We start from the raw sequence: 15,583 nt of genomic DNA, 5'->3' as shown, positions 1-15,583 counted from the left end.
AGCCAGCAAAGACACCTCTCCAGAGACCCGGCAGAAAGATGTCCTGCATTTAAAAAGAAGTTTCCCGCAGTCGGGTTATGCTGACGTTTCATTTTGGGGTCTTGGGACAGCCCTCCCTCGTGACTCTCAGGGAACCCAGGGCCTCTGCCTGAGTCTACCTGACAGTCCCTGCGAAAAGGAGAGACAGGTAAGAACTCAGCAGGAGAAGCCGAGACTTGGTTTGAGGAAGCCAGAGGGAGGAGATTTGAATCTAGACACCCCTGGGGGGTAGGACTGAGAGGCGATTCTACAGAGGGTGTGAAAGGGGAGGGGGCTTGGGAGCATCAGGCAGGGGACCAACGCAGGACACACAGACCACGCCAACGTGCGGTGCGGGCGCCCGCGGAGAAGGACGGGTGGAGAAGAGACGCCTGGGGCGGGGTGGAGGGGAAGCTGTCCTTGCGGCGACGTGCGCTCGGAGGAGGGAGGCGGGGAGGGTCGAGCGGGCGCGCGGCGTGTGACTGCCGAGGCTGCGGCGGCTGGAACAGGTGAGCGGCCGCCGGGCGCTGGGTCCCCGCCCTTCCCCGGGAGCGACTCGCCCTTCCCCGGGAGCGACTCCCCCTACCGACCCTCGCCGGCGCTTAGCCGTTACGCGGCTTCCCCTCGGTTTGGGGTTTTGCCACTGGCAGCTGGTTTTTTTCCCCTTTCCTGTTTCTGTCTCTCCTTCTTCTTTTAGGTTGCTCCACCCCGCCCAGGATCAGGCCAGGGGGAACCGGCCGCACCGCGGTTGCCAACTCGCGCAGGGCGCTTTGGCGAAGTCCCGGAGTGGAGTCCCGCGTCCCGCCTCCTCCCTGCGGGGCGCGCTCTCCTTGCTCCCCCCCGCAACCCTTCCCCACTTTTCCCCCCTTTTGCAATCACATGGCATTTTAAGAATGCCGGAAAGATGGCGGTAGCGGCGGCGGCGGCAGCGGCGGCCGGGCCGGCCGGCGGGGGAGGCGGCCGAGCGCAGCGGAGCGGGCTGCTGGAAGTTTTGGTGCGGGATCGCTGGCACAAAGTTCTGGTGAACTTGAGCGAGGACGCCCTGGTTCTGAGCTGCGAGGAGGGCGCTGCGGCGTACAACGGCATCGGGACCGCCACCAATGGCTCGTTCTGCAGGGGCGCCGGCGCGGGGCACCCAGGCGCGGGCGGCGCGCAGACCCCGGACTCGCCCGCCGGGGTCCGCACCGCCTTCACCGACCTGCCCGAGCAGGTGCCCGAGTCCATCTCGAACCAGAAGCGCGGCGTGAAGGTGCTGAAGCAGGAGCTGGGCGGGCTGGGCATCAGCATCAAGGGGGGCAAGGAGAACAAGATGCCCATCCTCATCAGCAAGATCTTCAAGGGGCTGGCGGCGGACCAAACGCAAGCCCTGTACGTAGGGGACGCCATCCTGTCCGTAAACGGGGCCGACCTGCGGGACGCCACCCACGACGAGGCGGTGCAGGCGCTGAAGCGCGCTGGCAAGGAAGTGCTGCTGGAAGGTGAGGGGTTAACGCCGGGCGGGCCGCTCGGGATGCGCAGCGCACGCCCCCCCGCCCCACCGCAGCCGCATCCTCACACCCACCCGCTTGCTGTCACCCACCAGGGGGCCGCAGCGCGCTGCTGGCGGAGTTTTGACAACTTTTGCCCACCTGGGGGCAACTTGTTCCCTCCCTAGGGTTGTCCCAGGCGTTGACCCGTCAGGGGTGTAGGAAAGGGCTAGGCGAAGAGGGTTTCTGTGCCGAGCACCGGGTCGGAGGCGTAGTGATGTTGACTCATTTTTTATCCGCGCAAAATCCTTGTGTAGGGGCTGGAAGTGAAACTGGCAATGAAGTGTACGCGCCCGCGTTCCGAAGCGAGCTCACTGAGTAATAGCAACTCTGACAGTTTTCTGCTTTGGCACAATTTTCTTCTCAGGAGCCTGGGCTGCCCAGCTAAAAAAAAAGGGTTGAATCTCAAAGGGGCCAGAGAGGGGTGGCAACGTGTGAATGCTAGAACTCCCACCACCCTTCCCGATTTCCTCCTTTCAAATTGGAAACTGGGCTTCTGGCTCGGGAGCTGTGCCCAGGGCTGGGAATTGAGGTGCAGCTGTATGCAAAAGTTCACTTCTGCTGCCAGGGGTTTGGCCGGTGCCTCTGGATTCCAGGTTGCTCCGGTGGAGGGCTGGTGAAGTGGTGTTTCTGCCTGCATCTTCCCCCGGTGTTTCCCCTCCATTCCCCCGGAGTGATGTGGAAACAACTTTGCATTTGTAAACAGTTTCCCCTGCGTGTGAGGTGTCTTAGAAACTACTCTCTTGCGATCTTATGTCCCCATTCTCCTAGTTACCGAATGTGAGCAGAATAGGTAGCACCGTTTTCTGCGCTTTTGTGACTGTGGGGCGTTACGTGGGGCAGAAGGGCAGTGGTAAGGGGATGACGCATTCTCCTTTCCCACTACAGCTGCATTTTTCACTGGATGCCTGCCACTCTGCCCCTTAGCTTGCTTTGTACATAGCTCTTTCAGCACTAATGTCATGGAAATATCTATTTATTCAGCTTTTCCCCTGCTGTAGATTGAGTTATCTGGGGTCTTTGATTTAGTTTGGGTCATCTCCCTTGAGCTCCATGACATGCTTGCTGAGTCAACGAATAAATGAACCCATGGCCATTGAAACAATGTTTCAACTGAGACCTTGTAAACCAGGTGGTTGATTTAAGCCTAAATTAAGAACTTAAGTCAATTTCCTGCTCATCAGTTGTGGTGCTGGTGTGTGAAACCCAGAAAGTTCGAAGTTGGGAAACCAACTGTTCCCTGTAACAGCTGATGCAACTCTCTGGTACATGGCCCACATCCTGGCCTAGAATACACGTCCCCCCCCCCCCCCCTTATTTGTCTAGAGGATTTGTGATGTCTTCATATTTAATTGCTACCCAGGATCCAGAAAGTGGAAGGCTATTTGCTTTGGCTTTATGGTTAACATAAGTAAACAAAAAAAGTTTTCTTGATTCAAGTGTGTGTCGGCTTCTGTGACAAGGGGCAGGCGGAATCTGGAGCAAGTGTAGTTTGGACTATAAACGGCTGAATACCTGCTTGGCTTGTAATATTTACTGCAAAATATCAGGGGGCACACAGGCAGGTGGCTTCTATTTCAGGCACTGCCCTTCATTATGTCTCTTCTTCTCCTCAGTTTCACTTTAATGAATAGTGATTTAGCAAAGAAGTAAAAAAAAAAAAAAAAACTCTCTCACCCCAAAAGAGGAAGAAAATGTGACTCGCTACAGTTTAAAATAAACTTAGACAAAGAAAAAAAGTCAAGCAGTTGTCTGACTTTATTGGTGCAGCAACTGAAAAGTGAGCTTTGTAAAAATCTCTGAAGGTAACATTCTTACAACGGATTGTTGTGTGTTCCAGGCAAGACCTCTAGGGGCAGACCTATGGGCTTCTTAGACACGACCCACCTGGGCTTTGGGCAGCAGTCTTATTCCAAGCCTGAGTTTTCAGAAATTGACTGCTATTAAGATAAGCAAGAAACCCAACCCCCCCCCCCAAAAAAAAAAAACACTGTCTCTTCTTCTGAGAGTATTGGTCCGAAATGAGGTGGGAATGATCATGTATCATCAAATCAAACAGCACACAACCTCTCTTTTGTAGCTTGGCCTAGTACAGGGATTCCCAGCTGAAGGTGCTTTTCAGAATCACGGGAAGGGCTTTTTAAAATCACCTATCGGGACTTCCCTGGCGGTCCAGTGGTTAAGACTTCGCCTTCCAATGCAGGGGGTGTAGGTTCAATCCCTGGTCCAGGAGCTAAGATCCCACATGCCTCACAGCCAAAAAACCAAAACATAAAACAGAAGCAATATTGTAACAACTTCAATAAAGACTAAAAATGGTCCACATCAAAAAAAAAAATCTTGAAAAAAATTTAATAAAATAAAATCACCTATCTACTTGCTACTGCACTGAAATGCCATCTTGATTTCAGAATTTCTACATAGGAAAGTCTTTGCTGATGTAATCTAGTTGGACCAGAGGGCTAAGGGAGATGTATTAAAGATATATTTATATGGCAAAGACACTGTTTTCTATTTAGATTGCTTTTTTTGGTTTGTATGATTTTTGAGGGAGCGGTTGGAGACTAGTTTCATCCCTCAACCGCAGCCAATATGACCCCCATTACATGACATGCGCCCCCTAGTGGAGACTGACTGCCTCTACTAATGGTACATCCTGTGAAATGAAACCCCGCCCAGCAAATTTCAATGCCAGCGTTCTAGTCTTAGATTCTGCCACAGAAGGATGTCAACCTCCCTGAGCCTCAGTGTTTTCTGAAAAATGAGAATAAAGAAATGCTTACTTACTGGGCTGCTGTATGGAAGAGCACTCTGAGAATTTAAAAAGGCCTGGGGAGGGGGGCAGGACAGAATGTATCAAATGCCTGCTGTGATTATTTTTACAATTCACATGAAGATGAAATTGCCCCTTCTAAGGGACACACCTTTCCTATTCCTTTACTAGAGTTTATATTTTTTAATTTTTATTGTTTTTTTTTTTGTTGTTGTTTTTGTACTATAGAACTGTAATGTTAGGAGACCTTTGCTCTGGGAAAAGAGAATCACAGCAACAGCTAATATCTCTTGAGCACTTAATATGTGCCAGGTTTTACTTATATTTGTTCGTGTACACTTCTGGTAACCCCATGAGGTTAGTGCTACTGTTGCTTATTTTACTGATGGGAAACTAAAGTTTACAGACTTTACACATTTAAAGTTTACAGGTTATTTGCATAAACTACCAGAGCTAGAAGGCATCCAGGTCTATCAGACTTAAAAGCTCATACTTAAAACCTCCAGGTGAAATTGATACTCTGAGCTTCTGCTTCAACTGCGTGCTTGAATCAGTTGAAGCTTCATCAGTTATTGGGCTCAAGATGTCCTTCCCCACTACTCGAATGTGCTGACATGCTTGGGACGGCTTTGAGCAGGAAACAGCAATTGTGTGGACCGCTCAAAAGGGAGAGACAGGAAAGAGGATTGAGTCTCAAAGCCCTCATCACCAAGTGTCTGGCTATCAAGAGGGAGCTGCTGCGATATGGCCCAAATTTACAATGTGACTGAGCCTCCATCATTAAACACATGGCGGGCAAAGAGACGAAATTGCAATTCAGACTTAAAGAGTGAATAAACTATGCCAGTGAAGTCAGTGTTAAACCAAACGTGCATCAAAGTTAAGATCAGAAATCTTCACACTGTGAACTCCTTTCCCATTTTAGGGAGGTGGGAACAGGGACCCTGCATTCAGCCATGCAGATATTCAACCTCACAACTCCAGGGGTGCACCCTGTGGAGTTGGGCAGGGCATACCTGCATAGACGTCTTTGGCAGCTTTGGGTACAGAAGGGGGGGTGGGGGAAGAGGTTTTTGCCCTTATATTAATAGTAAAATCATAATTTGGCCTATATCAACCTTTTTGTAACTGAAGCGACAATAAAATTGGTTTCTTCAGAACTTTGTTGAGATCAAGGAGTGCAGAATGTTCTGGAAGTGGAGGTGAGGGGGGGACAGAATTATCCTTGGGTACAGAGGTCACTTATGGAACTAGACTAGAAAAAATAGAAACGCAAAGGAGAAAGTCAGAGACAGTTGTTGGCATTAACCTTCTCCATCAGAGTTCCTCCCTCAGTACTACTCCCAGGAATGCTTGTCTGCTGAGATCATCTAAAATATCACTTTCATAATCACTTTCTCCAGTGGTGGAAGTAGGGATGATGGGGCAGGGAGATGGCAGGGTGCAAGGGAAGGGCAGTGATTTTGCTGGCACTCAATCTCAGGATTAGATGAGAATTTGAAGTTTAAAGAATATTAATTTACTTAGGATGTACAGATTCTTAAAGAATACCCAAGAACCCTGGAATTAGAATCTTGAAACTTGAGTTATCTTTTAACTAATAATTACACTTTTTGCAATATACTTTATTTCTTTGGACCTTAATTTTCTTCATTGGAAAGCTAGAAAGCTGCAGTAAGCCATCTCTAAACCTTATTTCACTTCATAACTTATAAATTCAGACCCAACACACTTTTATTAACAAATCTTTCTAACACCCCTTTTATTATCATGAAATGAATTTCATAAATATAACCTAACTCTAATTTAAATTTAAAATCAAAATAATACCCTATTATTAACATGAAAAAATGGAGAAATGAAGTGAATTATAAAAAATATGTTTCAACAGATAACTGCATTGTACAACTACACCAGAGGTCATAATGAAGGAGGTAGATGCTAGGACTTGTATGTAAAATTACTATCGATGCATAGCTACAAATGAAGATGGGTAGGGGTATGTAGTATCACTTGGGATCTGGAAAAATCTTGCACTGTGAAGGACTGGCTCAGATGTTGCAAGGTGTCTTGGATCCCTGGCGGCTATCACTAAATGCTAGTCGTATGCCAGCATGACCCACCTTGACCTCAAAATGCCTCCATAAGTTTATGAACTGCTATTGGGGAAGGGCAAGAACCAACCTCTTAAGAACCAGTGTTCTGTAAGAATGCTAATTCTACTTTATAATGCCTAACCTTTTGTAAACTCTTTTTACACGTGTGATCGTACCTAACACTTATATAATATTTACCTTGTACCAGATGCTGTTCTTAGCACTTTACGTGGACCAAATCAGTGGTATCTCACAATACCCTGATGCTATCAGTATGTCTATTCTACAGATAAGAAAACTGAGGCCCAGATCAAGTAAGCCACTTGCCAGAGAAACACAGTGAATAAATGCTGAGGCTGAGATTGAAGCACAAGCCTTAAAGCCTTTGATCCTCATGAACAGCTGTATAAAATAAGCGGACTAGGGATGCTTATCCTTGACTTGTTGATTGGGAAAGTGAAGCTCCAAGAGGTGGAATGATTTGTCTTTATGAGGCCTTTCTTCTACTTTCTTGTTTGAAATATTCATTTTCTACTATGTCTGTAACAAATAACTAGAAACCCTGGTAAATTAAAACACACGTTTACTATCTTACAGTCTGTTAAAGTCAGAAGCCCGATGCTGATCTCACTGAGCTAAAATCAACGTATCTGCAGGGCTGCATTCCTTTCTGGAGGCTCTTTTCCAGAAGCTTCTAGAGACCACTCTCCTGCCTTGACGCATGGCTCCCTTCCATTAAGCCTGGGGTAGCAGTTTGAGTCCGTCTCACCTCTAATCACTCCAACCTCTATTATACCTCCGTCTTGCATTTTAAAGGCCCCTTGCGATTACATTGGTCACATCCAGATAATCCGGGATCATCTCCCCATTTAAAGTTAATGTTTAGCAACCCTAATTCAATTTGCAACCCTAATTCCCCTTTGCCATGTAAGGTAACATATTCACAGGATCTGGAGGCTAGGCATCTTCTTTTCAGGGGGTGGTGGAGAGGGATAATTTTTCTGCTACCACATCTGGTTTGCTAAAGTCATAATGGTGCAGAGTTCCCAGGTAGGACTTCATGAATACACGGAACCACAGTAAAGAATCACTTCCTGTCTCACTGCAAAAGAGTTCTTCATTCATTCATTTATTTATGCCTCTAACGAGTTATTTATTCCGTGTCTTCTATGTGCCATACGCCACTAGGGGATTGCCCTCAAGAAGCAACATTTGAGTGACAGACACAGATCAGCACCGGATCAGCACCGTACAGGCAACTACAGGATGGAGTGAAAAGGGCAACATGCGGGGTTTTATGGGATGCTGTGGGTTCCCGCGGGAAGGGCAGCTGAGCCCCTCTAGGGCTAGGGAAGGCAAATGCCTCAGGGCAGCCTAAAAAAGAGCTTGGCCATCAGCTGTAGCCCAGTGTGGCTGAGTGGGTAGAATGTGACCTTCAGACCTTGATGAAGGGCAAGACTGAAAAAAGACCAGAGAATTGAGCAGGGGGCAAGGCTGGTAAGCCTTGTTACAGAGTTGGATTTCATTCTGAGGGTGAAGTGTTTTAGGCAGGGAAATGTCACGCTCGGTTTCACATTTCAAGAAGCTCGCTCTCTAGGGCGGTGCTTCTAGCATGAGGTTGGCAGGGCTTTAGTGAAATGACTGGCTCCCTGTTTCCACCCAGCTGCCCTGGGACACGGCCACTTGACCCTGAATTATACTTGGGGGCAACTCCATGAGTAAGGCTTAGGTTTGCAAAGGGGCTTTACTCACATTACGATTTTGTCACCAGGTCACCCCTTTGTGGATGCTTGGACAGGTGTTACAATCTGCCTTTTGCACAGGAGGGTTAGGTGACTGGTCCCAGGTTACCTGTCAGTGACAGAGCTGGAAATCAGATTATCTAACACCCCATCAGCTCTCCTGCTGCGCGCTACACAAACTCAAGACATCGTGTGGGGACCAAAAGAAGTCTCAGAGGAATAAGCCTTGGCCTCTGATTTGGGGAGCCTTACAGTAAATAGGGAGGCAGGGCATTTGAGGCTGACTGTGAAATACTTGAGATTAGTAAGACAAATAGGGTGATTTTGACCCCAGCATATATAGCATAGTACCTGGCAGACATCAGGCTGTTAAAATGTGTTAGAAAAGGAAAAAATGGAAGGACAGATGGAAGGAAGGGAGGGAGGGAGGGAGGGAGAGAAAAAATTGGGGGATTTAGCAGTGACCCTTTTTTTATGACTCCCATCCTCCAGCACTCCTGCTGTTGGACTATGGTGATAAACATCTGGCATCCGATAATGAAAACTATACCTTTTCCTGTAGAGAAGAGGAATAAAGAAGGGACTTTATAAACCTAGGAAGCACTTACTTAACATAGACCAGTCTTGAAAGTTCCCAAAAGAGGAGCCAGGCATGATTTTAACAGTGATCCGAAAATGTAATTAATTATCCTTTTCGTGTTATATTTATAACCACTTTGCCTTTGCCCCGCTGTGGCACAGGGACCTCCACATCTGAATAAGTAAGAACGCTTTCTACCCAAGGAGATGAAAACTCTCTGCTTAGATATTTTAATTGTTTCTTTTTTAAGCTTATGTATCAGCCTGAGAATTCAGACCATGTTCCTTAAGTGAAGCTGATCGGAATGGTCCTTCAGTTCCTTCTTTCTGCCGGGGTAGGGGATGTTCTTCTTGTTCAGTGGTGCATTTTAGCCGTCGCCCCGTGAAGTATGTATAAAAATAACTCGCTGCACATGGCTCCACATTTGTGAAAGACATCTAACCAAAGCTACCAGTGTTCTGTTTGGCGAAGGGAAATCATTCTCTGGCAGCTAGTGGCCTGCTAAGAATTCTACTTCAGATGATGCATTTCAAAGCAGTTCATGTTAAAGAAAAGCCAGAATTTCCCCCTGTATTTGTAACAGGTGTTTTACGTACCAAACCTCATTACCCACTTCACTGGCTTTGATCTATAATAATGCTTGCCTTTAGCCCTGGTCTGCAGAGTGAGACTTAAGAGAAAATATACAATGTGCACCACAAAGTAAATATCCTAACAGACCCGCACAAATGAGCCGCATTCCCAGCGCAGAATAGACAAGATGGACAGGTTCATGATTAATAATGATTATCATGGATCTTAAAAGGATGACCCGTACTTTAGCTCAGTACTTTTAAAAACTGCTCCTCCCTGTGGACTGAAGTGTCGTTCTTAGCATGTTCATAAGTGTGGGAGGCTCTGTTTAAAATGTAACGGGTTGCTGAGGATGACTGCAGCTGACATGTCCAGTTTGTTTGCATTGCTGTTCAAACTGCTCTTGTTTCTTCCTTTCGCAATTTTGTTTTTTTTTTCAAAGTGGTAAAAGACAATGGTTCAGAGGGTGGGCCTTGGATTTATTTTGTCTGGGCTTGAATTTGCAAGTCACCTCTTTCTCCCTGTGTGATCTTGTGCAAGTTACTTAATTACAAGCTTCAGTTTCTTAATCAGTGGGTTCATTGTAAGGAGTAGAGTGATTATGTATGTAGAGTGGTTAGCTCATTGCCTGGAACCAGTAGTCTGCACTAAATAATTAGTAACTGTGTAATATGTCAGGTCTCATGCTTATCTAAGTATTATTTTTGGATAGAGGGTTCAATCCTATAAGTAAAATGAAGGGTTCAATCATATGTTCTATAAAGCCTTTTGGGGGGCACAAGGGACAGCTTGGGATTTGCCATGTTGGGGAACCAAATGATGTAAGTGATGGCTTAGGAGAGTTCGTTTGCCTCGCAGGTGTGAATTATGATCCCACAAGGGTGTATTTCACTGATGAGTTTTAGTCGCATCAGATGCTTTCCATCAACCAAACCACAGTGTAGGGTGCTGTGGCTTTTAGTGGGCAAATGTGAACTGTGTCTTAAAATGCTGATATGCAGAGGAGTGTTTTGTGAAGGAACAATAGGCAAGTAGGGATTTAACCTACACAGCAAAATTCAAAACTCTTTAAAATTTTTTCTAGTAATTATAGGAATGCGGAGATCTTATTAACCCAAAGAAACCCAAATGTTTCTTTTACAAAAAATGTAAAATATTTATATAATCATTACTAAGTCAGAAATATACTTTAGTTTTTTATTCTATTATTTAGTACTGTGTTTCATGGTCTCCAAGAGACCATCCAGTGGAAGATATGTCATTGTTTATGTACCCTGAAGAAAGAAAAAACTGTCTAAGATGGGAAGTCTGATAGGTTACCTGCATAAAGTTGGGACACCAAAGGGCTATGCCTTCAATGCAGGAATAAATGAAAAATAAACCCATCACACAAAAAGGGACAACGAAGGCACTCATTTCAAATTTGGTACTGGTGGAAGGAAGGAAGAATATATCTCCAATAATTTTGAATTGCAGGTTGGTTCTAATAAATATTTAGGTCTGAATATACAATGTCAGTGTGAGTTTTAAAAAGTACTTAGGCAGATAATCTAAAGTGTTTTCAGATAGAGAGAGCCCCCGATGAATGATAGGAGAAATTATAAATACTCTCTGCAAGAACTTGGTTTCCATCCCCACCTTCAGAGATTTTAAGGCCCATCCCCCAATTCAAAGATGATAAAATATGAAAAGAAATGGGCAGTTTGAATTGATGAGGTATGGTGTAAAATTGTTACACAACTATTTATTAAAATAATTTTTCTTTTAATGTTTGTAAGGTGGCACCTTGTTGGTAGATTGAAGCAAAAATCTGTAGAGGGATGAGATGAAATTCCTGTTCTAAAATAGAATACCCCAGAGGGGAGACAGGTGTAGAGTAATAAACTACATTTATGTAAATTACAATAAGTTCTATAATAATAAAAAGTTATAAAGGAGTAAATGTTGTGACAGAACTTATGGAATATCTGAAGGTACTAAGGATATATGAAGTGGAAAGGAATGCTTCACAGAAAAGGTGACTTGAGAGTAGGATTACATAAGCAAAGTGAAATTTAAAATATAGGTAATTACATGGCTATCTGGGGCCCTGCATTTCAAATACTTTCATCTGAAATGTCCTTCATCTGCAATGAAAATCAAGGTTAATGATTTTTCTTTTTTGCTTGCGATATCCATATACTGTCCTCTGTTCTGTACTTCATTTTTAGAATTTGTCTAAATCAAAATACTACATGTTTATAGCATTCCTTCGCCTACCCTCCCCCATATCTTCTCTCCTGTTCCCCAGAATATTAGAATATATAGCAGTATAGGCATATTATTTAGAATATTCTAATAGCAGTATGGGCATATGATTTAGAATATTGGAATACTTTTTTTTACATACTAGAATATATATTCTAATATTCTGAATAATATGCCTATTACTGCTATTTCTTGATATATCAGATTTAGCCATTATTGACTAAATCAGTCTCTGTTTATAAAATTATGATAATGTCAGTATTGCTCCATTTTCCAGCCAAGTAATATTCTATGATCAGGTCTTTTGCAGTTACTAACAGCTTTTCTTTTTTTTCCATTTGCTTAGTTTTCTTATGCCTAGCTCAATTTTTTTTTCCCCAAATGCAGCACTAATGTATCAAATTTCTAGCAATAATTATTTTTCAGATTTTCACACATATCAAATAATCCACCCATTCTGTTTATTTTTCTCCTGGAGCCCTGCCACTCTGGACTGGTTCTGTCTTGGCCTGGTGTGTGGCCATCTTCCTCGGGTTGTCCTTGGCTTTATCCTGTGTCTGTTTTCCCGAATCTACTATCACCTTCATTTCTTGTTTACTCCCTAGTTTTGCTGGAGCACTTTTTTTTTTTTTTTTTGCGGTACGCGGGCCTCTCACAGCTGCGGCCTCTCCCGTTGCGGAGCACAGGCTCCCAACGCGCAGGCTCAGCGGCCATGGCTCACGGGCCCAGCCGCTCCGCGCCGTGTGGGATCTCCCCGGCCGGGGCACAAACTTACGTTCCCTGCATCGGCAGCGGGACTCTCAACCACTGCGCCACCAGAGAAGCCCCGGAGCACATTCTTCAGTGGCTTTCTGAGAAAGAATGTTTCGGAGGTAAATATGTGATAATATCTTTAATTTGTTTTCTCACTGGGTTGGTCCTTTGATTGTGGTGGTCTGAGGTAGCAGTCATTTTCCCTCAGCAGTTTTCAGGGTTGCTGGTGAGAAGTCTTAGGCCATTCTCGTTCGCTTTCTTTTATGTGTGAACTATTTCTTTTTGCTGGAAACTTTTTTTTTTGTGGTACGCGGGCCTCTCACTGTTGCGGTCTCTCCCGTTGCGGAGCACAGGCTCCGGACGCGCAGGCTCAGCGGCCATGGCTCACGGGCCCAGCCGCTCCGCCGCATGTGGGATCTTCCGGGACCGGGGCACAAACCCGCGTCCCCTGCAAAGGCAGGTGGACTCTCAACCACTGCGCCATCAGGGAAGCCCCTTACTGGAAACGTTTAATACTTTTTTTTTTTTTTTTTTTTTGCGGTACGCGGGCCTCTCACTGTTGTGGCCTCTCCCGTTGCGGAGCACAGGCTCCGGACGCGCAGGCTCAGCGGCCATGGCTCACGAGCCCAGCCGCTCCGCCGCATGTGGGATCTTCCCGGACCGGGGCATGAACCCGTGTCCCCTGCAAAGGCAGGCGGACTCAACCACTGCGTCACCAGGGAAGCCCTAATACTTCTTTTTATCTCTGATATTCTCAGTTGTATAGACTGCCTTGCCTTGGTGTGAGGCTTTTGGTAATCAATTTTCCAAGCACTTAATGGACAGCAGTAGGCTGAAGCCATAGTTCCCAAACTGTGTGCCAAGATATCCTAGGGTGCCCCAGTGAACTCACAAGGGTACCATGGAATATTTTAAAGTTTCAAGGAAAACAGCACCATCTCTTGGATACCAGGCAAACTGTTAAAGGGAGTTTCAACATTAGATTGCTGCATTCCTTCAATAATGTGAATATCTTTGCAAAGCCGGGTTTTCTGCGATTACTGTGATAAGAAATTAAATTAAATTAAAAATAAGTACCACATGAAATGAAGGTGGCAGTATCCACATGATTCCAAAGCTTTAGAAGTTGTGTAGTGCCCAACAAGTGCTAAGTTTTTAGGACTTAAAGATGTACTACGTTGTTTGGACTTAACTGCTTAATAAATTGAATTGGTAGGTGTTTCTTTGGGCCTATGAGTGTCATGAAAAAAATAACTAAGACATTTAGGGTGCCATTTACCGAGTAGATTGGGGTTTGTGGTCCAAAGGCTCTTACACGTCAGTTCTGGAACAGTTTTCTTGTATTATTTATTTGACAGTTCTCCTTTGCCGTTTTTGCTCTCTGTGTGTGGAAATCTTATAGCTGGATGTTGGACCCTCTGTATGGACACGCTAAGAAACTAATTTTTGTTGTTATCTTTTTTTTTCTTTTTTTCTCCAGTTGTCCTTCTCTTTCATGTTTGTTCATTTTCATGAACAATTACTAGATTTGTATCTACAACTCTTGTATTGAATCTTTAAAAAATTTTATCTGTTCTATCTCTAAGCTCCAGAACATTCTCTTGGTCTCATTGTTCATTTTCTTATAGCATTCTCTTGTTTTGTGGATACAATATCTTTGCTGCTAAGAACCCATGAATAATAGTTTCCTGAAGACTCTTTTTTGCACTAATATTGGCTCAGATGTCTCGATGTACCTTTCTGTCCACTTAATTTTTCAGTGTGTTTAGGCATATCTGATAGTGTCACGTATTCTGAGATTTGTTCCATTTTTGTGTTCCCCGAGAGGCAGAGCCTGATAAGAGTATCTCAGTGTAAGAAGTTTATTTGGGGTAGAATCACAGAAAACACTGGTAGTAGAGTGGGAATGTAAGACGGTGATTGGAACAAATCCATAAAGACCCCACCGTGAGCCCCTAAGCCACTCTGGAATGCATCAGATCCTAACTGAGGGGTGAGGAAGGGGGTGAAACTTATTCACCAGCTCGCCATCATCATTTCGTTAAGGTTGACTGCTGAGGGTATTATCTCTCTGATACTCTTGCTGGCATCTCTGTGAGGGTCACAAGTACCCTCCTGCCAAAAAGATGCCCTCCAGGCAGAGAACTGCAGGTATTCACTCTAAGCAGCCTTCTCTGCATGTAACATTGACTGCAGAGGAGACATGATATACTAACTTGGGCTTCATCAGAACCTCATTTCCTGATTTAAAAGTGTTCGGAGGAAATCGTGATGGAAGATGTACTGTGCTCAGACCCATTTCTGTCCCAAAATCTTTTGTAAAGGCTGGTTCAGACACAATCAAGATGGAGTATATTATCCTCGGGAAGCCTTGTAAGGCAAAATTTTGCCCACCTTTACCTGATTTTTAATTTCTTTGAGTGTGTGGTTAGCAGAGAGGCTGGCAGTTCCACTTAGTTGATTGCACAGTCCCTGCAAGTAGGCTATGCACAGGTTAGATTAATTGAACCAAAGGGGAGCTCTGTGTTTCTCAACCTCAGTGCTATTGACATTTTGGACTAGATAATTCTTTGTTGGGGAGCAGGGTCCGTCTTCTGTGACGTAGGATGTTTAGCAGCATCCCTGGCCTCTACCCACTAGATGCAAGTAGCGTCCTCTGCCCCTACTTATAATAACAAAAAATGTCTGCAGACATTGCCAGATATCCCAAGGAGGGCAAATAGCCCCTGGTTGAGAGGCACTGGTGTACAGCCTATAGTACCGGTTCTCAGACTTGGCCATGCGTTAGAGACACCTAGGAAGCTTTAAAAAACCTCATGACTGGATCCCTCCCTAAGGGATCCTAATTTTAACTAGTCAGGGATTTATTCTGGGTATTAGTCGGTTTACAGGCTCCCCAGGTGATTCTAATGTACCTTCAGGGCTGAGAACCACTGGCCAAATCGATCTGCTCATTAACTGTAAAGTAGTGAAACAGAGTCTAAGGCAATCAGGAGTGGTGGGGCCCGTGGTGGACTGGGTTAATCCAATGTCATCTTAAGGTGGGCAACTTCGGCTCTTATTGCCATGTGGAGGAAGATCTCTTTTCTGTTTTGTCTCTGGAACTTGCGATTTTCCTTTATTGACGCTTTGGAGTGCACAAAATACATGAACAGCAAGCCCCTCTTTTGATAATACGATTCCTGTTCCAGGGACAAAGGAACTATTGAGTCTCAGAGGGACGGTCAAAAGTGTAGATGAGGCATGAGCAGAGTGGACAAACTAGCTTTTGAACA

The 15,583-nt window shown here is 45.0% G+C and overlaps 1 protein-coding gene across 3 annotated transcripts in view; it reads left to right on the top strand.

Moving 5' to 3' along the window:
• The first annotated feature begins 408 nt into the window (after positions 1-408).
• Positions 409-15,583, top strand: part of SNTB1 (syntrophin beta 1) — a 232,108-nt gene continuing 216,933 nt past the window's right edge. Inside the window, exons 1-2 of one of the 3 annotated variants that reach the window (XM_049700674.1) lie at positions 409-527; positions 716-1,496. In XM_049700674.1, coding sequence (XP_049556631.1) covers positions 923-1,496 — 574 coding nt within the window. In that variant the 5' untranslated portion in view covers positions 409-527; positions 716-922. Of the gene's footprint in view, positions 528-618; positions 1,497-15,583 lie in introns of those variants that run through there. The other 2 variants (XM_004265352.4, XM_049700673.1) reach the window with 2 other exon arrangements.

This window comes from Orcinus orca, chromosome 17 (genome assembly GCF_937001465.1).
Source record: "Orcinus orca chromosome 17, mOrcOrc1.1, whole genome shotgun sequence".
Classification (NCBI taxonomy): domain Eukaryota; kingdom Metazoa; phylum Chordata; class Mammalia; order Artiodactyla; family Delphinidae; genus Orcinus; species Orcinus orca.
The sequence above is the reverse complement of the archived record's forward strand: the minus strand, read 5'-3'. Positions and strand labels throughout refer to the sequence as shown.